Consider the following 24,456-nt stretch of genomic DNA (forward strand, 5'->3'; position numbering starts at 1 on the left):
AATATATATCATCTAGCAGGTGCCAGATACAATTTTAGGCACTGGGGATTCAGCAATGAACAAGACACACAAACTTCTGATAAGTTTATAGTTTATTGAGGCAAATGGATGATAGACAGATAAACAGGTATGTAATACAATGTGAGGCGGTGAGAGGAGCTATAAAGAAAAGTAAAGCCAGACAAAGGGATGAAATGTGACAGAGGTCATTTTATTTTATTGTATTGTATTGTATTTTTTTAAGACTTTCTTATTAAGATTTTTTATTTAATTTTAAATAGATGACGTATAGCATTGTGTAAGTTTAAGGTGTACAACATGTTGACCACTGTGGAATCGCTCACACCTCCATCATGTCACATAATTACCATTTCTCTTTTGTGGTGGGAACATTTAAGATCTAGTCTCACAGAAACTTTGAAGAATATAATACGATGTTGTTGACTGTGAGCGCAGCGTTGTGCGTTCAATCGCCAGAACAGACTCCTCTTCTACCTGCACGTTTGCACCCTTGGGCCAGCATCTCCCCAGCTCCTCCACCCGCTCTCCCCCTGGCAACCACCTCTCTGCTGTTTCTATTATGAGTTCAACTTTTTTAGGTTCCACGTATCAGTGAGATCACACAGCATATGTCTGCGTCTGAGTGACAGAGGTCATTTTAGATAGGACGGTCAGGCAAGGAGACCTGAGGAGGGGACATCTGAGCAGAGGCCTGAGTAAAGTGAATGGGCCACGTGGCTACGTGAGGGGGTGGTGGTGGGAGTGAGCAGAGGAAACAGTGAGTTCAAAGGCCCAGGCTCAGTCTGTATAGTGCATCGTGAGGAGGCCAGTGTGCTGGGATGTAGGGTGTGGGGAGGAAAGTGGTAGCACATACACGAGGCAGGGGTGGGGTGGGTAGGTCAGGTAGAGCTCTTCAGGCCATCCTGAGGCCTTTGGAGTTTATTCACTGGTAGGTGTCAAGCCCGGTGGGACATGATCTGACTTGTCTTTTAAAAGATCACTCTGGCTGCTGAGCGGAGAATACGGAGTATGGTGAACAAGAGTGGAAGCAGGTAGAGTGGTGAGAAGGCGGACGCTGTGGTCCAGGTAGTGATGACGGTGACTCAGGCTCCCCACCACGGCAGAGAAGCAGTCAAACTCTGGAGGTACTGTGAAAGCAGGGCAGACAGGACCTGCTGATGCTTGGTTGTAGGGTGTATAAGAGAGAGAGGAGTCCTGAATGGTTCCAAGGTTTTTGGCCAGCTGGTGGGTTGGTGGTACCATTTGTTGAGATGGGGATAATTGAGGGAGCAATGGTTTGGGAGATGGGTTGGAAATGAAGAGTTCTGTTTTAGACCTGTAAGCTTGAGTTGCTGCCAGGATTCAGTTTTACCTTCTGTGAAATGGGGATCATGTTTATTTTACGCATTTCTCGTGCGAATTAAATGTGATCATTTTCTTTTCCTATTAGGTAGATGGAAGGTTTATTTTTATTCACACGGCAGCTAGGGATAGAATTCCCTTTAAAAGGACAGAAACATCTCCCTCTTAGTGTCTAGATGTTGCTGCCCTTGTACAATTGTCTCTTCCATCAAGGAATTATGTTGATAACAGACCCACTCTCCATAATTATTTAACATTTACGTAGAGCTTACTACGTGCCAGACACCATCCTAAGGACTTTATAAAACTAACTCATATAATCCTCCAAAATCCTTGGCGGTATACACCACTATTACTCCAATTTTACAGATGAAACTGGCCCAGAGGTGAAGTAATTTGCTTAAGAGCCTACAGCTAGTACGTAGCAGAGCCAGGAGTCAACCCCAGGTTCTCCAGCTCTGCTTCCAGCTCCAATGCCACGTTCCACACGCCCTGCTCCATGTAAGCGGTGCCATCATTGACATGTGACCTGGCCTCTGGGTACTGAGAAGGTGCCTCTTGTCTAACCTCATTGCCTGCACCCCTGCCCCCGTGGGCGTTCCTGCCTCAGTTCTTCGAAAACCTCTGCTCTAAAGAAGGCTGTCGGTATTGATGGCCACACCCCTTCAGTCTCAGCCACCCCAGCACTGTGTCCTCTGTGCCTTTCTTCTAAGGCCCTGAGGTCAGCCTCATCCCTGTATTGTTATACACACGCTTTTTTGGTAACCTGCTCTCTCCACACGCCCCGCCTCGTTGCCAGCTGTTACAAGTTGTTTAATTTTATTTATTTTTATTTGTATTTTTTTAACATCTTTATTGGAGTATAATTGCTTTACAATGGTCTCAACCCTGCCTGGCTGGTTGAGAGCTGCCGATGATATGGCAGGAACCCAGACGTACACAGAGTTCCCACCGCTCCAGGGGCTCCGGGCGAGCCTCTGCCTGGCCCGGCAGCTCTTCCGCCAGGGCTTGGGAAGGGAGCAGAGGGCTAAGGTGGGGGGACAGGAGAGTGGAGGCCGCGGAAAGGGGCGGCGAAGGGACCAAAGCCCGAGGCCAGAGGCTGGCTTGGCTTCTGGCCCAGCGACCCCTCCGTCTCGAAACCCAGACGTGACACACATGTGCCGCAGCCGCTCCAGTGACCCCTACGCCACTGGGGCCGCCCAGCACAGCAGCGTCTAGGCGCGCGCCTACCTCCGGGGGAAGGAGTGCTTAGCAAGACAACACCGGCTGGTGTGAAGGCGGCTGACGGTGCGTGCGCGGCCGGAGAGGGTGGCGCACGATTGGAGGCTCTCTTAGGATAGGGGAGAACTCCCCCGCTCGTCACCCAAACTCTGGAGCCTGGATTCCGATCCCAGGCCTGTTGCCTACCTGTTACGCGACCATGCGCAAGTCCCTGAACCTTCCCAGGACTCAGTTACATCATCGGTTATATGGGTTTCCTATAACCTTGGGGTTGGTGCGAGGAGTAAGGGAGAATGCAAGGAAAGCTTCTTTAGCGTGATGCCCGGCACGGAGGAAACGCTCTCGGAGCGGAGGTGGTAATTACCCGCTGCTCACACCTGGCCGCGTGCCCCGGCCTTCTCGGGGCCTGGGCGCCCGCTGCTCTATTGCAAGGCACCGATGATTAGCCTATTAGGGCGCGCCCTGACTCGATAGATGTATTGGCTTGTTTGGGGCGGGGCTTGGAAAGGCGAGGGGAAGAAGGAGGTGGTGGACGGCGAAGAAAGGGAAGACGCGAGGGGCAGGAGGCGAGCTAGGTGGGGCGGGGAAGGAGCCAGGCGTGTTCTGGGCCCGGGCGCAGCACGCACCCCGAGCCCGAGCCCGCGGCGGCGGGGGCGGGGGCGGCGCGCGGCGGCCAATGGCGCGCGGCGCTGCGGCGGGGGCGGGGCAGGAACCCCCGGCCGCTGACAGCCAAACTCGCCAACTCCGCCCTCCCGCGGGATCCCGAAGCCCTAGCCTGCCCCCGGGCCCAGGCCGCCCGAGCCGCGCGGCGAGCGAACATGGCAGCAGAATGAGAAGGCTGGCCCCAGGTCGTGGCCGCCGCCGCCGCCGCGCTGCAGCTCCAGGTCCACGCCCGGCGTCCTCCGAGCCTCCAGCTTAGCCGGCCTCCTGCTGGCCGCCAGTGCATTTCATTCGGAGCGGCGGGCGGGGAGGAAGGGGACCCCCGCTGCCCGGCCGGTCCGGGCTCTGGCAGTGTGTCGAGGCTCCTGCGTGCGACTCGCAGGCTGCGGAAACGACGCGGGGGAGAGCCGGTCCCGGCTGCGGCGGCGCGGGCGCGGGGATGAGCCGGCCATGGAGCGACCTCGGCGGGGCGCACGCAGCCGGCCCGCGCTGCGGCGGGGACGCCGCCTGAGCCCGGGCTCCGCGGGGCTTCGGGGCCTCAGGCGCGCCGGGGGGGTTCCCTGCCGCCGCCTCCGGGAAGGACGGGAGCCCCGCGTGGCGGACACTGCAGCAGTCACCGTACTGAGGCGCCCGAGCCTGCTCCGCCTGCGGCTCGGTGCGCTCTGGGCACCCGGGCGCCTGGCCCGGTGCACGGCGGCGGCTGGCGCACCGCGGCGAGCCGGCTGCGGGACTGGCTAGAGGGCTGTGCGTGCGCGTGTTCGACCGGAGATCCGAGCTAAAAGCAGAACCAGGCGGGCCGGAGCAGCCATGCTTCCCGGGGTGGGCGTGTTCGGCACCAGCCTCACGGCCCGTGTCATCATCCCGCTGCTGAAAGACGAGGGCTTCGCGGTGAAGGCGCTCTGGGGCCGCACGCAGGAGGAAGCGGAGGAGCTGGCCAAGGAGATGAGCGTCCCCTTCTACACCAGCCGCATTGACGAGGTGCTGCTGCATCAGGACGTGGACTTGGTGTGCATCAACCTGCCGCCGCCCCTCACCAGGCAGATCGCAGTCAAGACCTTGGGTGAGCGACCCCTCCCCCTCCGCCGCCCCATCCCCAGCCTCGCTCCTTTCATCCCCTGCTGCTTTTCTCCTCTTGCCCTCTCTTCATCCCGGAAGCTTACATGGCATCTACGCCGACCCGGGCACCTGAGATCCCACATCCCACTCGGAGCTTTCTCCTTCCTCATCCCTGGCCTTCCCCACACCTACGTTTCCCTCCTCCCTCCTGGCACCACCTGGGCGCGCTTTCACACGCGCGTGGCGCCCAGGCTGCAGGAGGCGGCGTGTGTTCCGGGGAAGTCGACCAGGCTGAGGAAATTCTTAAGATTGGGGACGGGCTGCTCTGAGGGAGACAAAACTAAGTCGCCGGCTGAGTGTGCAGTGCCCGAGTGTGAGCGTGCGTGCGTGCGCGCGCGCCTGCGAGAGGCGAGTGCGCGCCCAGGAACGCCGGAATAAAGGGCCCACACGTGTCTCGGGTTTTCCTGGGGGCGATCAACTGCCTGACCGTCAGCAGCTGTGGCGCCCTGCTAGGATAGTTTTTTTCTTCCTGCTGGGAGTTAGTTTAGTGGGAGATTATAGAGATGTGACAGTTAGCTGGAATTATTTCTTCTTCGCTGAAAGCAAGGATGGTGAGAGTGGTTGGATGGGGGCGGGGGATCTATTAGGACGTCTTCGTGGCGGGGAGGGGGGTGGTCATAGGTTAGTAAAGACTAATTTGATAAAAGCAGAGGGAGTTAACTTTCGAGTGCGGCAGCCCAAGAATTGTCTTCCGCGCAGATTTGGAGTAGGATCTTAGAATTTTAGGTGATGAGCGCAGTAGTTCCAGAGGCACGGATGCTTTGTGTGGGGAAAGGCCCCATGCTGCCAGTTTCACGTGGAAGCATGCAATAGTCCCACCTTAATTCCCCGCAGGAATAGTGCCTAGGCCTGGTGACAGGCAGGTTGGGGGTGAGCTTACCAGCCTTCACCGTCGGGTTCCCCCACCTAACCCAGGCCGACTGGACCATCTCAGGGCAGAGTATCAGAGTCCCTGCCGTGCCCAGAGGAAGAAGTGCATGTTTTTTTGCCCATCAGCAGTCCTCACACGAACCAGGAAGGCTGCTCACTCCTTAGGTCCCGAGAAAATGTTATTGCCCATCCTTGAAAGTTGGAATTTTTTGTTGGCCAGGAAAGAGACAAAGCTTAGAAGGCAAAAGAGGTAGAAAGCAAGAACTGGGAAGGAACAGAAACCAAGGGTAGTTTATGCAATCTTGGAATGTTTTATTTTTAAAAACAGGCATGGATTTAGGGTAGGTGACATGTACATATATTTTAATTCTGTCTTCCGAGAACTATTACCAGGATGTAGAACTCTTTCTCCCTAGAAAACCACTTTCGTCAGGCCAAGATTCCTAAGGAGACCGTCCAAGGCTGTCCGTTTTCATGTTAATTTTATTAAGCTTCTGACCTCTGTTGCCTGTTTTCTTTGGCCTCGAATGGAATGTCAATAGGTTCTGGCCAACATTTCTTTTCTGTTTGATCGAATATATACGTTGGGTAGCTTACCTCTGTGCTCACAGTGGATCTGTGCATATTCAGTAGACGATCACCGACTTATAGCATTAAATCTATGAGGGCAGTTCATGTAAGATGGGTCCTTCTTGAGCCCGTCTCTGCTAGAGGGCTTACGACCTATCACATCAGAAAGGCCTTGTTGTCACATCCCCCGCCCCTCGCCGCCCTCCCCCTCCCATCCCCACCCCACCCCAGCCCTCCAGGTCAGACCCGCAGAGCAGCCCTAGAGCATGTCTCCTGGAGGGTGGCAGTTTGGGAAGCAGGGATGTTCCTGTTTTCTGACCATCTCTGGTACTTTAGCCATGAAAGCATTTGGGGGCTCTGGCTTTGGGAAGTGGCACAAATTATACATTTCTGGATACTTCTTCTGTTCTTATTTTCAGAAACCCATATGATTTTTCTTTTCCTTGACAAGACTGAGGTGGTTTACCTTTTCAAAACCAAGTGTCAGAGGCGTAAGAAATAGCCTTGGTTTAATCATCATGACTGAGGAATAGGGGTTTGTTCATATTTTCATGCTAAGTCTTGGGCTTTTCACTTTTTAAAAAATTCCTGATTTCACAGGTGATCAGACTACCTGATTCTGAGGTAGTCTCTGCTTGTAGGAAATGTGGAGGCTTTGGATTTAGATGTGGCTGGACCATAGGCTTGTTCCAGGCTTCATCTTCAGTGGAAAATCCCCAGACATGGCTCCTCTTCCCATTGTACCTGCGAGTACCCGGTGGGGCGGTCATCTTGGTGTGCTGTGCTGTCACAGTTAGAGGCTCAACACATACGACACAGGAAGTGAAAAACCCCGAACAGTTATTGGGCCGGTCTGGCCGTTGGAGGTTTGTAGATATTAGTGGTTGCCTAATATGGAAACAAGCCAACCTTGACTAGTCCTGGCCTCGTCGTCCTGTCCTTCTTTGAGTTGCTTGCCTGGCAGTGGTGAGAGACTTGTGGCCCTGGATCCATACTGGTCACGGGCCTATCCAGGTGAGGGGCTGTGACCAGTATGGAGGCAAAAAACTTGCAGTCAGTTGAATCACAACATCCTCCTTTGATTTCTAAAAATTTCCTTGAAATCCCTTCCTAAGCGAACTAGGCATTGCTCTGTTGGAGAGACTTTTCTGCAATGTATAATTTCTACAGCATCCAGGGCTGCCTCTTGTTATGTGCCTACTGTGTGCAACGTGGTAAGTGCTCTATATGAAATGTTTCATTTCTTGACTAAAATAATCCTCGAAGGTAGCTGTTTGCCCCATCTTACAGATGAGGCTGGAGTTGAGTTGCTCAAGGACATGTGTGCCCCACCAAGTCATTGCTTCCTCTCCCATCCCCTAAACGTGCTCCTTTTGCACTTCCTTCTCTCGGAGAGTGGCAGCCCAGGTGAGATGGTTGAGGGATCCTTTGTTGTGTGTCTACCCCACTCATGGAATCAGTTCCCAAATCTGGTTGATGCCAGCCCCTCATCCCTCTTGTATCTGTTCCCTCTTCTGCGTCATTGCTTCCTCCGTAGAAGGAGCTAGGCCCTGACTGCATCTGAATTAGGCTTCAGTGTGCCCCTTGCCACCCTTGCGTCTATCCACCTTCCACTCTGCTGCCAGAATTACTTTGAAGAACTGCAAACCTGATCACATTACTGCTCCCCCATTTCATCACTTCTAGGAAAAGCCCCAGCTTCTCGGCATGACAGGCAAGACCTGGCCTCTGACGAGCCTGCCCAGCCTCACGTCCTGCTGGTGGTTCTGGAACCCCACGCACTTCAGCTAAACCAAACTGCAGGTGTTTGCTGGAAAGGCCCTTGTTCCTTCATGTGTCCGTGCCTCTGTCAGGAATACCCTGCTGCCTCGTGTGTGTGATGGATGCCTGTTCATCCAGCCTCAGGCCCAGTGGCATCTCCTCCCGGAATCCTTCCCCTTCCTCAATCCCGCCCCCACCCCATACCCTTCTGTGGTCTCAGCACTGCGTGCCTCCATCTTTTCTTGCACTTACTTTAATGCATTTGCTTAAAAAGTAGATTTTATTTAGTTATTATAAATAGGTTATAGATTCACGTGGCACAAGTTTCAAGTGCACTAACATACTTGAAATAGTACAGTGAAGAGGAAGTGTTCCCCAGCCCCATCCTTCAACTGGAGGCAATCACGGTTATAAGTTCTTTTGTCTCCTTTTGATGACTTTTCTAAGTATGGACTGGTGAATATGTGTGTTGAGAATTTGAAAAATATTTTTCACACAATTAGTAACATCTTATACTTACTGTTATATACTTTGCTTTCATCATGCATCAATATGATCTTGAAAATTTGTGTGTATATATACACATAGATGTATATTTAAAACTCAGAATGTAAAAGTATCCTTGCTCCTGTTTTTGGCTGTGTAGTATTTCACTGTATGGGATAAACCAAAATTTACTTAAGCAGTTCCCTATTCTTCAACATTTAGGTTGTTTCCAACCTTTTGTTTTTGTTTTATTTTATTTTTTCATACAGCAGGTTCTTATCTATTTTATATGTATTAGTGTATATATGTCAATCCCAATCTCGCAGTTCATCCCACCACGTCCCCTCCCTCTTTCCCCGCTTGGTGTCCATACATTTGTTCTCTACATCCGTGTCTCTATTTCTGCCTTGCAAACCAGTTCATCTGTACCATTTTTCTAGATTCCACATATATGTGTTAATATACGGTATTTGTTTCTCTCTTTCTGACTTACTTCACTCTGTACGACGGCCTCTAGGTCCACCCACGTCTCTACAAATGACCCGATTTTGTTCCTTTTTATGGCTGAGTAATATTCCATTGTATATATGTACCACATCTTCTTTATCCATTCGTCTGTCGATGGGCATTTAGGTTGCTTCCATGACCTGGCTATTGTAAATAGTGCTGCAATGAACACTGGGGTGCATGTGTCTTTTTGAATTATGGTTTTCTCAGGGTATATGCCCAGTAGTGGGATTGCTGGGTCATATGGTAATTCTATTTTTAGTTTTTTAAGGAACCCCCATACTGTTCTCCATAGTGGCTGTATCAATTTACATTCCCACCAACAGTGCAAGAGGGTTCCTTTTTCTACACACCCTCTCCAGCACTTGTTGTTTGTAGATTTTCTTATGATGCCCATTCTAACTGGTGTGAGGTGATACCTCATTGTAGTTTTGATTTGCATTTCTCTAATAATTAGTGATGTTGAGCAGCTTTTCATGTGCTTCTTGGCCATCTGTATGTCTTCTTTGGAGAAATGTCTGTTTAGGTCTTCTGACCATTTTTGGATTGGGTTTTTTTTTTTTTTTTTAATATTGAGCTGCATGAGCTGTTTATATATTTTGGAGATTAATCCTTTGTCCATTGATTCGTTTGCAAGTGTTTTCTCCTGTTTCCACCCTTTTGCTTATACCAACTTGTAATGACTAATCGAGGGCAGATGTCGTTTTGCACACACGCCAGTGTGCTCGTAGAATGACTCCGTGAACTCTTTATCACAGGTGGTGATCATCTCTTTCATTTGTTTGCTTGTTCTTCTCTTTGTTAGTTGCCTCCCCAGTTAGAATGTAAGTTCTTTGAGGGGGTAGAGCCTTTGTCTGCTTGTCTCACCCAGTGGCCTTATCTCCCCTAGACGGTGCCAGGCACTGAGTCACCTCATAGACACACTATAAATATTTCTTGGATGCCAAATGAATGCTTTTCATCGAGTGAATGAATGCCTGGCTTATCAAGAGGGTGTGTCGATCAATACAGAACATTTTTGTCCTGCATGCAATAACACAGTACCTCTCAAACTTTAATTTGCGGTTGCATTACCTGGGGATCTTGTAAAAATGCAGATTGCAGGATGGGACCTGAGATTCAGAATGTCCATCCAGCTCCCAGGTGGTTTGGATGCTGCCGCAGCCAGACACAGAGGCGTGATGGCTCTCTGCCTTTGGGAAAAGAAGACATCCACGGCCTTGAGTCGTTCCCCTGGCAGGGGAGCTGTGTTAAAATACCTTTTGCCTTTGTGGGTCATGTGGCGACATCTGTTTTCATGGTCCCTGCCCTGGTTTTTGGAGATAGTAGCGCAGGCTCCCTTGGGAAAGTCTCTCTGGGGGATGGATGGCGCTTTGGGGATAGAGAATAAGGCTGCAGAGTTTCATTGAGCCTTGACCTTGCTGCACACTGATCTTGCCCCGACTTGTTTGGCATCATTAGCTGCAGGCTGGGAGCTCTATATCCTTTTCTGCCCTACTTCACAGTGTCAGCAAATTGCCCAAGGTTGAGAAGGGCTGCTGGGACAGGCCTGAGGGAGCGGGAAGGAAACGGGGCGCACTGGTCATGGTTGCCACACTAGCAGAGATAGGGCTGCAGATAATGAAATTGTGTATTTGGACTTGACAGTCACCATCTGAAACTCCAGCAAACCCTGCATTTCCTGTTCTTCCTTCAAGTCTGTTCTCGATCTATGCCTGTCTGAAGACTGTAGTAAATGTGATTGCATTTTTCTCCAAGTTTCCGCCCCTGAACGTGGAGAGAAATTATTTCGGTCTACTGATTTGGTTTAGAGTTGAGGAAGCTCTGGGGCATTATGTAAGTGAAAGAAATGACTCTATTTACTGTTAGGAAAAATCAAGCATCACCAGCCTCATTTTACCTAATTGAAATTAGACTCAGGTGAGTGATTGTTTTGTTGATGGTGTCTGGCTTTGCAAACGTACAATTCTGCAGAAGTTTATATGGGAGCAGGGAGAAGCCACATGAAGAAGTTGGACATTTTGATACCTGAAACTGGGAAAGAACAACAAAAAAAGTGAAAGTAAATAGCATGTTTTAAGGGTTTCATTGAGAAAGTAATGTACAGGCAATTCGTTCTATATTTTGATTCGGGGAAATCATGGTCCAGCAAAAAGCATCATGATTTAAGATGTGGTGATACGCAAAACTAACTGGGAAAATTTGGCAGTTTACAACTATGTGGCTTTGGGAGACGTAATGTCCTTCCTGAGTCTCTTTTTTTTTTTTTTTTTTTTTTTTTTTGCTGTACGCGGGCCTCTCAACTGCTGCGGCCTCTCCCGTTGCGGAGCACAGGCTCCGAACGCTCAGGCCCAGCGGCCATGGCTCACGGGCCCAGCCGCTCCGTGGCATGTGGGATCCTCCCAGACCGGGGCACAAACCCGTGTCCCCTGCATCGGCAGGCGAACTCCCAACCACTGCGCCATCAGGGAAGCCCCCTGAGCCTCATTTTTTTCATCAATAAAATGGAGCTAAAGATACTATCATATAGAGTTGATATGACAATTAAAATGAGGGGGGTAGATAAAGACCTAGTCCATGGCCCCCCCTTAGCTGTCTGCATAGATTCAATAAATGTTCTCCTTCTTCCCACTGTGGTCAGTTATTTAGTCTATTCCAAATGGTGCTTCTGAAGATTTATGTTCCCTCATTTTTCTGATGAGACGATTCCTTTCTGCTAGACTCAGAAAATACAGTTAAAAGTTTTTTTTTTAATTTTAAAAAGGGAATATGCATAAGCCAAGCTTCAGGTGCTGTCTTTGCTGAAAATCTAGCACTTGCTTCACAGATACGGGATCTAGAAAGTGCTGATGGTGTTACCAGGAGCTCACCATCCTCCTGTGAAGCTTCGTCATCACCGTGGGAAGGATGCAGGGCTGTCTCATGGAACTCGGGGCAGGGATGTAGCTGGGTCTCAGTAGGTACCTGGAAACCATGAACTCCTGGAATTGTACCATTCTGTGCTCTGTTCCTCTCCATGTGTCGCCTGCATCACCCATCCCTCTTCAGGGCAGCCTCCTCTGCGTCCTGGGCTCGTGTGATGGGCAGAACACCGTCCACATGTAGCTCCCAAACAGAAATAGTACTGGTTCAGCCACCTGAGAAGTGCAGTCTTCGCCTTGCTCCCCACCCCAGGTGTCCCTGCTTGTGTCTGATGCTACCTCCCGGCTCAGTCTTTTTGGAGATGATCTCGCAATGTGGGGGACCACTCTCCTGGAGGGCAGTGGAGGTGGAGGGGTTGAGTGGTCATTCTGAGCTGGGCCACACTCCACAAAGATGCTGATTAGGAGAACATAGACTTGGGTGAAGACTTTACAGATGTAGACATTTCTTGATGACGTAGGTTCTTTACCTACTTTGTGGAATACACATTGGGCATCTTGCTGCTCTTCTAATGACCGTAGTAAAACAGCAGAGAGAAAAATATATGTCATGCTGAGACGATGCCAGCCTCGTTAGGATTATTAAATTTAGGTGTGCGTATATTGAAAGTTGGTGATGGGAGAGCAGATAAACGTGACCCACTCCGTGGAGTTTAATGGTCATCTGGAGGTTTGCAAGCCTTATTGAGTGCCACCTCCTATGTGGCATGTGCCAGCAGAGGACCACCAGGAGACAGAGACCCTTTGAGTTCAAGTATTAGCTTAGGACCTCTAAGGAGCCAGGAAAGACTGAGGTCCCGGAGGAAGAAGGATTTCTGCTTTCAGGCTGCTTTCCTTCTGGAAACTGTGACATCAGCTCTTCCTGGGTCTCCAGCCTGCTGGCCTGTCCTGCAAATTGCCAGTCCCCATCGTGGCATGAGCCCCATCATGGCATGAGCCAATTCCTTAAAAATAAACCCCACCCGCCCTCTCTGTGTATACATATCCTGTTGGTTCTGTTTCTCTGGAGAATCCTGACGAGCACAGATTTTGGCTGGATCAAGGCCACCTGGCCAGGCAAGCTGGGCCATGAGACACCTGGCAGACGTGTCACACAGACGTGGGCTTGGAGAGACTTGGTGGAGAAGCAGCTCTGGGGAGCTCAGCTGATGGGTGTGGGCCCCTAGGAGAGCACTCGCTGAACACTGTTCTCTAAGCCAGAAGACCTTGGGGGTGGGGCGGTCCTTTTTATTTCAGACTCAAGCCAAAGGGAATGTTGGGAAGAGACTTGGCCACACTCACCGCTGAGAGCCACGCTGACCCCTCACCCTGATGGTTCTACACCTGTCGACAGGGCTTTGGGGGAGTTCGTCTCTCAGGTTTGGGCAAGTCTGGGATGCCTTGGGGTTTAGACTTTCCTTGAGAATTGTTAATGAGTATGAAAAAACGTGGAAAAATGACTTTACATTAAAATGATATGAACTGTTTTTTAAATTTCCAATTTCCAACTATAATAGCCCTTAGGCTATTGAGATGCTCTTGTAGTTAGCATAATATCCATAAACTGAAACTGTAGTTTTGAAGCGCCAAATTAAGTTGCAGCTTTAGCATTGCTTTTTAAAAAAACAAACAAAAAAAAACAGCTTAATTGAGATATGCTTTATATATCGTAAATTCACCCACTGTAAGTGATTTCATGATTTTTAGTGAACTTATGTGATTGTGAAACTATCATCACAAAAAGTTTTAGAATACTTCCAACATCTCCAAAAGTTTCCTCATGCTTGTTTTTGGCCAATCCCTGTTCTCACTCCTAGCCCCAGGCAACCACTGACCTGCTTTCTGTTTCTAACATTTTGCCTTTCCTAGCAATTTCGTATAAATGGAGTCATATAATATGTAGTCTTTTAAGTCTGGCTTCTTTCACCTAGCATGTTTTCGATGTTCGTCTGTGTTGTTGCATGTATCAGAAGTTTCTTTTTGTTTGCCAAGTGATATTCCATTGTATGGATAGAACACATTTTGTTTAACCATTCACCGTTCAATGGGTGTTTGTATTGTTTCCAGTTTTTAAGCTATTGTGAATAATGCTGCTGTGAACATTTGCATACAAGTCTTTTGTAGACCCATGTTTTCATTTCTTTTGAACAGATATCTAGGAGTGAAATTGATGGGTATATAGTATGTATATTGAATTTTTTAAGAAACTGCCAAACTTTTCCAAAGCAGCTGTACCACTTTATATTCCTACTGGCTAGGTAGGGAATTCTAATTTCTCTACATCATCACCCACACTTGATATTGTCAGTCTTCCTGCTTATAGCCATTATAGATAGTGCATAGGGGTATCTCATTATGATTTTGATTTGCATTTCCTAATGACTAATAAGGTCGGGCACCTTTTCATGTGCTTATTAGCCAGTCGTATATCTTCCTTGGTGAAATGTCTATTCAAATCTCGTGACCATTTTTAAATGGGGTTGTTTGTCATCTCGTTACTGAGTTAGTAGCAATGGTTTTACGATTTTGTTATGTTGTTAAGTTAGGGGTAGGTTTCTGGGGGCTTTTAAAGACTTCTCTCTATTTTTGATTTTGGAACTAGATACAGCTGAACTAATTCTCCAACCCAAGTGAAATCAGCTTTGCCAAATATTCATTGAAATGGTTCACTATTTAAAAGAGCGAGACAGTCATGTGAGCGGATGCTGACACTAGCGCTTCCGCATTGCCCTGGGCCCTGATGAGATACACAACACCCTTTGAGGCACATTCCCAATTTGAAGATTTTCAGAAGTGCTCTAGGACCTTTCAGTTACTTATTTTGTCCAGTGTTTGGAGAGTGTTTCTCTCTCTCTTTTTTTTTTTTTTCCATTTATTTTTCTCTAATGGCCTTTACAGATACGGCCTTTGTTCTTGAGAGAAGATAAGCGTACACAAGCACACGGCAATGCAACAGAACATATGATTAAGTACAGTATGAATCGTTATACTGCAACGGCAGGAAGTGTTTGCTTAAGGCAGTTGAGTAACCCCAAAATATCAGTATTGGGTTAAGGGTTGGCTACCCGGGTAGCTTGACAGTGCCAGTCTGTAAAGGGTGCTAGAACAAAGGGGAAAAGTAGAGAAAATGTTTGAACAGAATTCTCTTCATAAAAAGTGCTGTGTGGGGCTTCCCTGGTGGTGCAGTGGTTGAGAGTCCGCCTGCCGATGCAGGGGACACGGGTTCGTGCCCCGGTCTGGGAAGATCCCACATGCCGCGGAGCGGCTGGGCCCGTGAGCCATGGCCGCTGGGCCTGCACGTCCGGAGCCTGTGCTCCGCAACGGGAGAGGCCACAACAGTGAGAGGCCCGCGTACCGCAAAAAAAAAAAAAAAAAAGTTCTGTGTGGATGGAATGGGAGATGCAACAGAGTGAGACTTGGAAGGGGCTTCCTCTAATAGGGGGTGAAGTATTGCCTTGTTGTCCTCTAGAAGGGCTGGCCCAGGTTCACTGATGAGCTTTTGTTTTGATGAGAGGGGAGCTTGAGTGTGAGGTTAGAGCTAAAACGCACAGCGCCTGTGAGAAGAGGCCACACCGGTCCCCAGCGCCCGTCCCCTCAGGCAGCCTGGGTCCCTGAGGAGGTGGCCTTGCAGATAATGGATGTTGCCTGAGCTGAGGACGGAGGAATTCCTGAGGGCTGAAGGGTTTGGGAAGAACCTTTGGAGGAGGTGGGGCTTCTACCGGACCAGGGAGTCGTATTTAAATAACTGAAAGGGAGTTGTAGAAGCCTCTGTGATGTAAAATCCTCTTCAGGGAACCACCTGGCTCCATAGCAGCACTCTGAGGAAAAACTACGTTTCCTATAGTCGACCACTATAGGTCATGCTCAGTTGCTGGTTTTGTGCTGTGTCGGACGGTGGGCGTCTTTCTGTTACACGGTCGAGGCCCTTGTGGTCCAAGGGGCCAGGCGGGCTGGGGCTGTGAGTCACCGTGTGAGAAGGGATGAAGGACTCTCCTTGGAGAAGGACACTCGGTGCATGAGAGGTGGACGTGCTTGGCAGCACTAGGAGGTGAGAACTCGTGGAGATGACGACCAGGAAGCTACGGCAGAGGAGTCTGCCGCATGGGCGATGGTTTTAGGGAACGGCCCCAGTGGTGGGATGTATAGTTCCTTTTTTTTTTTCTTTTTTTTTGCGGCACACGGGCCTCTCACTGTTGTGGCCTCTCCCGTTGCGGAGCACAGGCTCCGGATGCGCAGGCTCAGCGGCCCAGCCGCTCCTCGGCATGTGGGATCCTCCCGGACCGGGGCACGAACCCGCGTCCCCTGCATCGGCAGGCGGACTCTCAACCACTGCGCCACCAGGGAAGCCCCTATAGTTAGTTCTTGACTTGGGACCCAGAGTCAGTTAACAGGGCCTTGCTAGGTGAGCGCGCTGGCTGGGCTCTCAGAAGATCCCCACCGTGACACTCTGCGTATCCGTTGCTTGTTTCATAAGGAAAAGTTCTTTTCTTTTCCAGGTTTCCAGAAAAATGTTGAATTTAGTGTCATCTGTAGAAAGTAAAGTGAGGTATCCAGATACTTTTGTCATCAGGGGAAAAGTTGACTAGTTTTAAGAGGCCGCCCCGTCCTGTGTATGGCCTGGCGTTGAGTCTTGGCCTTTGCCACATTCTACGTGGCTGGGAGTCCTCCGCTTAACTCTTCTGAGCCTGTGTTTCTTTATGTGTAAAACAGAGATAATAAACATACCTAACTCAGAAGGTTGTAGACATAAACAGGGATTTGTTTAAAGTGAGTGCTCAAAAAGCATGGGAATCCTGCTTCATCAGGACTTATTATGGTGAGCTACTGTCCACTCATTCTTCCCTTGAACAAATCTTCATTGAGCACCAGCTGTATACCAGGCACTCTCTGGATCTATGCTTTGCAATACAGTAGTGACTAACCATACATGGCTCTGTGAAGTTACATAAATTAAAACTAAATAAAGAATCTGGGTCCTCAGTTGCCCTAGCCACATTCCAAGTGCTCGAAAACCACATGTGGCTAGCTGGAGGCTACCATATTGGACACTGCAGCATAGAACATGTCCATCATTGTAGAAACTTTTATTGGACAGCCCTCATCCCTAGGCTGGGGATTCGGCTGTGAACAAAGCAGCCATTTATGCTTGATGTAAACAGGGATTTTTGAGAAATCCAAACTTTTGGGTGTGTTTCCTTTTTTTTCCAGGATTGGGACGCTGGGGAGTCCATAGTGTGGGTTATTGGAGTCTCATAAGTAATTAGGGGATGTTTAATGACGTGTAGGTACCACTTTCCCTATTTGTAAGTAAGGACTTATTAATAAGAAGGAGAAGTGCTGTGGAAAGTCTCCTAAAATCCCCTTTAAATGTCGGGAATGCACAACCAGATAAGTGATACTATGCCCCACCTTGGGGTCCTCCCAGGGGCTTTGGGTAGCAGGTGGCACAGATGAGGCTGAGTGATGCCAGGTCAGGAATGCAGCTTCTCTCGCTAGAGACGCTTCCTTAGCCTCTCAGCAACCCCCTGAGGTTTTCCTTGCTTTTGGCCAATGTAGAGCCCAAAGCACAGAGAAGCCAAAGGACTTAGAGTCTGCACCTGGGGGTAGTGGGGGAAGGGACTAGTTTCAGGCCCCTTCATCCCAAGAGAACCCAAGAGAGCACTTCCTGCCGGTTCTGGGGCCTGGGCATGGGGGAGAATACTGCCTTCCTCTCCTCTCCGCGGCCAACACTCTGCAGCTCTGGGGGAAATGAACGTTCTCACTCAATTCCTCCTCTCGCCTCTCCCTCCGGCCTCCCTTCCCGCGAGGGGAAAGGCTATACAGGCACTCAAGCATGAAGCCTCAGCGAATAGGTAATTACTATTTTGGTAATTATTATTGCTTTTTTTTCCCCCTTCACGTCCCATTAACTTTGTGAAAGCAATACCCATCTGTGTGAGTGTTCCTTAGGGAATCGGGTCTGTGAAATTCCAGCTAATTGGAGCTTGGAGAGAGCGGTGAGTGCCTCTGTGAGGGTGTGAGCGCACACGTGCCTCCGACAGAACGTATCTTGACTGAAGTCAAGGGCAACGTCAGGATTTTAGAAGGCTTGTCATTTAAATTTGTCGCTGGCAGCGCTCTCATCTCCTCCAAGACTATGAATAATGGAAAGTGGGTGGTGGAAAATGAGATTTTTTTTCCCTGCTCTATCTCTCCTCCTTTTCCAATAGAGCTGGGGCTCCAGAGGAGAAAAAAGCAGCAGGTATAAACATTTTGGGGAAAAAAAAAAACCCAATGCCACACGATTCTGCTTGTTTCAACTTTTGTTCCTTCCAGCACCACCCCCATGGGACATTTGTTTACATGGCACAGTGTTGCTCTCAGGGAGTCCTGGGGACAGGTTTAGAGCCCCTGGGGACATAGCCTGTCTGACTTAATATGCACAGCCGTTCACACCGAGGGCACAGAGGCAGCCCGGCTTTCCCCGCGAGGCCTGTGGGTACCACAGTGCCGCGTTTGTCTGTGGACCTGAGACGTAGCCACGGGTGCTGACCCCAGTGCAGTGGGCCGCCGTCCACAGCCTGCCCATGGGGCTTCCACGGGGGATGTGCACCCAAGCACCTGGCATTTGCTTTTCTCCTTTCCAGCCCCTGTGACCCAGGATGGCACTGCCAGGTGTGCTCATCACCTCCAGGTGCCGGGGGAGCCAGTGGGATTGCAGGGGTCACACCCTCCAACAGTGGTTCCCTGAGTGGGTATTTATCAGTTTTCAAACTAGTTCAACACTTGTATTCACAATCCATTTATTAAGTGCCTACAATGTGTATGGCATTGCTCTTGGTCACTGGGGGTGAGAAGAGGTCAAAGACGTATAAGATATGATAAGTATTCTGAAAAGAGCTTATAATCCATCTAGAACCTACCCATCCCTTTTGGAATGAGAAGAGGAACCAACACTTTACTGAGTACTTCATATCGGGTCCAGAGTCAGGCACAAGTGTCACCTCATTCCCACCTCACAACCAAGCTTCACGGTGGGCATTTAGCGTCTCCATCTTACAGGTGAGAAGTTTAATTGGAGAGAGGTTAAATGTCACAATCATTGATTCTAAGACATTTTTTTTCACACTTCAACATCTAAAATAGGGACCTGACTTATAATCGATGTCAGGTCGTAGTTTAATTGGCAGTGGCTTTTCTTTCTTGGTCGTAAGTAAAATCATCATAGGTCTTGGCAGTGGTGGCTTAGATTCTGCGAAACGGTATTTTGTCAGGTGCACCCAGCTAAGGAGAAGTGGAATCAGAATTCGACGTAGGACTGCCTGACTCCGAAGCTTGCGTTTTTTTCCAGCACAATATGCTGCACAATCCGTGCGCCATATGCACAGTCCATAGGGCTTTCGCAGACGTAGTATGAAAAGGGGGAAGTGGTGACTAAATTGGAGCTCACGTCATCTATTCCATCACTGTGGGGACAGTAGCTGGGGAACTGCATGTGTCAAACAGGATGTTGAGAGATTGAGAAAATGTTGTCTCATTGTCTTCCCTTCTCTACTGATTATAACTCATTGTTGAAAGAGGCCAAAAATAAATGGCAAACTCTTGTGTGGACAAGGTGGAAACAGGAGCGAGGTAGTCCTCCCTTGGTGCCGTGTGTTCTGGGCTGAGAGCCATGTTCTCACCTGCAGGAACCCATGGGGGATGTGACTAATGGTTGCAGGCACAGCGGCCTCTTTAGTGTCCTGGAGAACCCTGATAGGAGACTCAGGCCAGCTCCCTCCCCTGCATGGCTGAATTCTGGGAAGTCCCCAAGCACGGGCCTGGGTGTGTTTATTGTTGTCACACTGCCCTCTGGTCAGCTCACTCAGGTATGAAGGGAGGGCTGTTGAATTCCACAGCTGACCTGGATTCAGCAAGCAGTGCCAAGGACCGGGGCAGGGGGAGAAACAGCCAATGTGGCTGCCGCCGTTTGCAAGTCGTAGGCTTGGCCTGCATGGCCCCGTCTGCTTAAACGAGTCTGGTCTCACGATGGGCTTCGACCAAGTCCTTCTCCTGAGCAGCTGGTGTGAAAAGCAGACAGATAGAAGGGAGATGAGCCGGTGATTTGGTGTCTCATGGGAGGCTGTGTGGAGTGGTGGACAGAGACACCGTGACATGTCTTGGAGCGACTTATCCCCTAACACCCAAGGGGAACTGAGTCTCAGAGGAGTTGACTGGCTGGTGGGTGTTCACACCGCTAATCGTTGACAGCTGAGTCAGGACGGAACCAGGGTCCCTAGAGCCTGTTCTTTTTACCTTATCAGACATTTAATCACTCGGGGCCTGTGTTTCTCCAACAATGAAAAAAAAATGGGAGGTTGACTTCTGGGAAGCTCTCCTGAGGAAATAACCTCGAATAATAATGATGAAAAAATGCGCATACACAATAGTGTTCAGTGAAGTCTTATTTACTTTATGAAACCCTAGAAACGAACATAAATGTTCCACAGTAGGGAAGCAGTTAGGTAAATATGGTAAATATAGCTGATTAAATGCTAAATAGCCATTGGAATTATGTATAGGAAGACTGTAGCGATATGGGGCATTTTTATGATATAATGGTAGGTAAAGAAAAAGGATACAGAAGTATCTGTATATGATGATGATAGCCTTGTTTAAAACACACAGGCCCAGAAAATTAAAGCCTGGTAGGTCATCAGCCAAAATCCTAACGCTGGTTATCATGGGGCTGTGGGATTATGGATTTTTATTTCTTCTCTAGAGTTTCAGTTTTTAAAAATATGGTCTTAATGGAAAAAATACATCGATTTCTTTTTTCAACAGAAAGAGACAGTAACATGGGAAAAAATGTTTGGTTGGAATGACCCTCTAGTTCTTATATTCTGAGATCCCTTGAATCTGGGACAGCTGTCTCCAGGCACGTGGAGACGTTTGTGATGTGTAAAAATTAGTCCAGCCTTGGCTGAAGGGGAAAGGCAGTCTTCCAGGAAGTGGAAGTGGATGTATGAAGGTATAGAAGCTCTGCTGTTGTTGATAATTGGAAGTGACAGAATATGGGGAGAAGCCATAGGCTCTCGGTTCTAGGGTGATTTATTTGTAATTCTAACCTTGTGCAGCCAAAGGCCAAACGCTGCTGGAAAGAGCCGGGGCAGCCCCATCCTTTTCTGCTGCCTCCTGACTTTGCCCCGGGGTGGGAAGTGAAGCTCTTATTGGCTTCAGCCCTCCAAAGAAATATAGGGATGGTGCAGTGGAAATATTTCCAGTTTTCACTTACCCTTTTCTCTGCAGGAAGTTTTCGCTTTAGCCAGACCTGTGCTGGTGTAGCCGGTGAGCAGCTTCAGAACCATTGTTCTGGGAAACGCATCACCGTCTTCTGGAACTCCTTCCTGGGCTTTGGTGGGGATGTGGTGCAGCCAGAGGGTGTTGGCCTGGGGGCTTGGACAGGCCATTCTTATCCCGACAGCACAATTAATTAGCTGTGACCTTGGGTGAGTGACCTCACCTCTCTAGACTTTTCATTACCTTCACTGTAAAATGCAGGCGCTGGAGTCAAGTTTTTTTCTTTTTTTTTTTTTTTTTTTTTTTTTGCGGTACGCGGGCCTCTCACTGTTGTGGTCTCTCCCGTTGCGGAGCACAGGCTCCGGACGTGCAGGCTCAGCGGCCATGGCTCACGGGCCCAGCAGCTCCGCGGCATGTGGGATCTTCCCGGACCGGGGCACGAACCCGTGTCCCCTGCATCGGCAGGCGGACTCGCTACCACTGCGCCACCAGGGAAGCCCCTGGAGTCAAGTTTATAAGAGTTCCCACCTGGTAGATCTATTCCAACAACTCGTTTTAAAAGCATGGCACTGATTGGGCAAAGTGATTTGGTTTGGTAAATATTTTTAAGTGCTGTTTCATTACTACCGCTGTCATGGTTGATTACTCTGACCTGTTGTTTTTTAATCTGTTACACAAATACACACAGCTCTCCTTTATACCAGGAAGATAAAGTTTCCCTTTATCTGCAAGGGAGATGTGTTCTGGGAGCAAAGTGGCCCGACTGGGTGGCTTGGTGGGAAGGCTGTTAGCCTAAGTTGTGTGCGCACCTCTGTGCGTGTGTGTGTGCGTGTGTGTGCACACCTGCCCGTGTACATTGTGCCCTTGATGGTGTGGGTTTCTTTTTTTTCCTTTATTATCACTGCTGAGAGCACATCTGTAGGGGTAGCTACTACTACCAGCTGTCAAGCTAGTAATTCAGTGGGTTTGGTGTGATTTCTGGGCACAAGTGTATCAGCGCAGTCGGTTGCGTTAGCTTTGTCTGCAGGTGCCTCGTGAAGCAGATCGTCCTCCAGGGCACTAAGGGAAGATGGAGTTTTGCCCAAGAAGAACTACTGCGTTGTCAGCAGCAGATCGAAGGCATATTCCCTCCAGGCAACTCCAGGCCAGAACTTGTTCTGGGGACAGTGTATAGGAGGCGGCTATAGAGAATGTCACCCTGTCCTTCATGAGCGGTCGTCTGGGTGCAGCCACTTTTCATGCTGGTGTCCGCCCAGGACGGGCGCCCTCTGCACCTTAGTCACCCTTCCTAAAAGGTAGAGCACACGATGGGAATAAACTGGGTGGAAAATCTGGTGTTACCGATCATAACCCTGGCAGAGGAATTAGTGGGCTTCACCTGGTCGGCGTAAAGATAAGCGCAGAGAGGGTTTGAAAGGAAAATAACTCTGTTTACTCCTCCCATCTTTTCTTTCTGTTATCTCCCAACTCAGATGAAAAATCTGTGCCATATGGGAACCCTAAGCAGTGCAATAATATCATCTTGTACCTTCCACAGGAATTACGTAAGCAAAGAATCGGGCTGGGGGAAGATAAAGGCGCCAATAGAGAAAGGATCTGTGTCTACATAGGACATTTTTGGGTCACCCTAGACCAGGGTGACTCTGTCTTTCCCAGCATTAATTTTACGCTTGGTTTCAATGTTTGACAGTCATTAAAAATGGGAAGGGTTCCTGAGATCCAGCCTAAACTGAGTGGTTCTTTGTGTTCATACAGGATCCTGTTGGTGCCTCTTTACAGAGGAGTTGCTTGGTGTCATGACAGTGTCTTGCGTCCGCTGGGCGTTGGATGATCCAGGTTTCGTTTTAAATTTGCTGACAGTGCACATGGATCTTTTTCTCTTTCCTTTACGTTTTTAGGGAGACAGGAAACCTTGCGGGGGGCCGGTTCCTGATGCTAACTCACTTTGCAGCCTGACCGTCTCTTGACTTTTCCGGTCTCAATTCCTCTTATAAAATGAGGGGTTTGTTTTATATGATGGTTCTCAAGCTTGGCTACACAGTAGGAAGCCCTGGGAAGGTTTTCAGCATGCTGGGTGCCCAGCCTGTGTCCCCGACCAATTACATCAGAGCCTCTGATGGTAGCAATTGATATTTTTAGAAGCTCCTCGGACTTCCCTGGTGGCGCAGTGGTTGAGAGTCCGCCTGCCAATGCAAGGGACATGGGTTCGTGCCCCGGTCTGGGAGTATCCCACATGCCGCGGAGCGGCTGGGCCCGTGAGCCATGGCCGCTGAGCCTGCGCGTCCAGAGCCTGTGCTCCGCAACGGGAGAGGCCACAACAGTGAGAGGCCCGCGTACCGCAAAAAAAAAAAAAAAAAAGCTCCTCAAAGTTACGGAGCTTTGTTTAAAACAGGGCTTCTCAAACTTTGATGTGATATAAACCACCTGAGCATCTTGTTAAAATGGCAGATTCTGGTTCCCTAGGTCTCGGATGGGGATTCTGCGTTTCTGACAAGTTTCCAGGGGATGCTGATGCCACTGGTTCATGGACCAAGCTTTGACTGACAGGATTTAGATTCTAAATCTTAACGATGGTACAAGGCCAGTTAAGAATCATGTTTGCGGGCCTCCCTGGTGGCGCAGTGGTTGAGAGTCCGCCTGCCGATGCAGGGGATACGGGTTCGTGCCCCGGTCTGGGAGGATCCCATATGCCGCGGAGCGGCTGGGCCCGTGAGCCATGGCTGCTGAGCCTGCGCATCCGGAGCCTGTGCTCCGCAACGGGAGAGGCCACAACAGTGAGAGGCCCGCATACCACAAAAAAAAAAAAAAAAAAAAAAAAAAAAAAAAAAAAGAATCATGTTTGCAAAAATGCGCACAAGGAGTATACTACAGAAATGAGCACAGAAGAAGCAGCAATTATGTTGGCAGAGGAAATCAGGGGTTGCTGCACAGAGGAGGTGGCATTTGAGAGAATGCCTTGAACAATGAGGAGGGTTTTTTTCTTTGGGGCAGAATATTGAATGTGTATTAGTTCGGGAAACTTCTCTTTCTCCAGAGAAGCAGACCAACAGGATGTGTGTTCGTGTGTTTGTATGCGGTTGCCCCTTGAACAACGTGAGGGTTAGGGGTGCCAACTCTCCACAGAGTTGAAAATCTGCGTGTAACGTATAGTCGGCCCCTCATCTCCACAGTTCCTCTGTATCTGCAGCCTGCGTGGATTCAACCAACCGTGGGTTGTGTAGGACTGTAGTATTTACTATTGAAAAAAATCTGCATGTAAGTGCACCCACGCAGTTCTAACCTGTATTGATCAAGGGTCAACTGTATGTGTGTATATATGTAGGTGTGTGTGTATGTATGTATACGAATGAGGGAGAGAGAAAGATTTAAGAAATTGGTTTATGCAGTTGTAGACATTGGCGAATCTGAAACCGGCAGCACAGGGCCGCAGGCTGGAGACCCAGAGAAGAGCGAGGTTTGCAGTTCAAGTCTGAAGGCCGTCTGCTGGCACAGTTCCCTCTTCTTAAGGGGAGATCAGTCTTTTTCTAGTGAGGGTCTTCAACTGATTAGACGAGGCCCACCCACATTGTGGAGCATAGTGCACTTAGAGTCTGCTGATTTAAATGTTAATCTCATCGAAACAATACTTTCACAGAAACATCTAGAATAATGTCTGCTCAAATATCTGGGTATCATTTCCTAGCCAAGTTAATGCATAAAATGAACCCCCTCAACGAGGGAAAGGGTATTCTAGTTTCTTTTGGCC

The 24,456-nt window shown here is 49.2% G+C and overlaps 1 protein-coding gene across 1 annotated transcript in view; it reads left to right on the plus strand.

The window, feature by feature from the left end:
• Nucleotides 1-4,050: 4,050 nt before the first annotated feature.
• Nucleotides 4,051-24,456, plus strand: part of GFOD1 (Gfo/Idh/MocA-like oxidoreductase domain containing 1) — a gene marked incomplete at its 5' end in the record, with an annotated part of 106,357 nt that continues 85,951 nt past the window's right edge. Inside the window, one exon of the mRNA XM_079712794.1 lies at nucleotides 4,051-4,303. Within this exon, the coding sequence (XP_079568920.1) occupies nucleotides 4,051-4,303 (253 nt within the window). The remainder of the gene's footprint in view (nucleotides 4,304-24,456) is intronic.

Source organism: Hyperoodon ampullatus, assembly GCF_949752795.1.
Source record: "Hyperoodon ampullatus genome assembly, chromosome: 10".
Classification (NCBI taxonomy): domain Eukaryota; kingdom Metazoa; phylum Chordata; class Mammalia; order Artiodactyla; family Ziphiidae; genus Hyperoodon; species Hyperoodon ampullatus.